General features: G+C 72.2%; 1 protein-coding gene across 1 annotated transcript in view; it reads right to left on the bottom strand.

Annotated features, from left to right (window-relative positions):
- LOC113980490 (chymotrypsin-like elastase family member 1) overlaps positions 1 to 573 on the bottom strand; it is a gene marked incomplete at both ends in the record, with an annotated part of 1,284 nt that extends 711 nt beyond the window's left edge. The window contains one exon of the mRNA XM_027707694.1: positions 407 to 573. Coding sequence (XP_027563495.1) covers positions 407 to 573 — 167 coding nt within the window. The remainder of the gene's footprint in view (positions 1 to 406) is intronic.
- Between the last annotated feature and the right edge of the window lie 17 nt (positions 574 to 590).

The following is a 590-nucleotide window of genomic DNA, read 5'->3' as shown; positions in this document are numbered from 1 at the left end:
GGGGGCAGCAGGGATGCTGGAGGTGCCCAGAGGGATGCTGGAGGTGCCAGAGGAGGGATGCTGGAGGTGCCCGGGGGATACTGGAGGTGCTGGGGGAGGGATGCTGGAGGTGCCGGGGGGGATGCTGGAGGTGCCCGGGGGGATGCTGGAGGTGCTGGGGGAGGGACGCTGGAGGTGCCCGGGGGGATGCTGGAGGTGCCCGGGGGGATGCTGGAGGTGCCCGGGGGGGATGCTGGAGGTTCCCAGGGGGAGGATGCTGGAGGTGCTGGGGGGATGCTGGAGGTGCCCAGGGGGGGATGCTGGAGGTGCTGGGGGAGGGATGCTGGAGGTGCTGGGGGGATGCTGGAGGTGCCCGGGAGGATGCTGGAGGTGCCCGGGGGGGTCCCAGCGAGGAGCGGGGCCGTGCCTGGCAGCCGGAGCGCACGCCGTCGCCGCCGGCACAGACCATGGTGTTCTTGACGGTGGAGCCCCAGTAAGCCGAGCTGGAGCAGGTCTGGTAGTCCACCACGGGCAGGTAGGCCTGGAGCAGGACGCTGGAGAGCTGCCCGTTGCCTGCACGGACCCGGTGCCGTCAGCGCCCTTCGGCCCCG

Source organism: Neopelma chrysocephalum, unplaced genomic scaffold (genome assembly GCF_003984885.1).
Source record: "Neopelma chrysocephalum unplaced genomic scaffold, ASM398488v2 Primary Assembly neopelma1_94399, whole genome shotgun sequence".
Lineage (NCBI taxonomy): Eukaryota > Metazoa > Chordata > Aves > Passeriformes > Pipridae > Neopelma > Neopelma chrysocephalum.
Note: the sequence above shows the minus strand (reverse complement) of the source record. Positions and strands in the feature narration are given on the sequence as shown.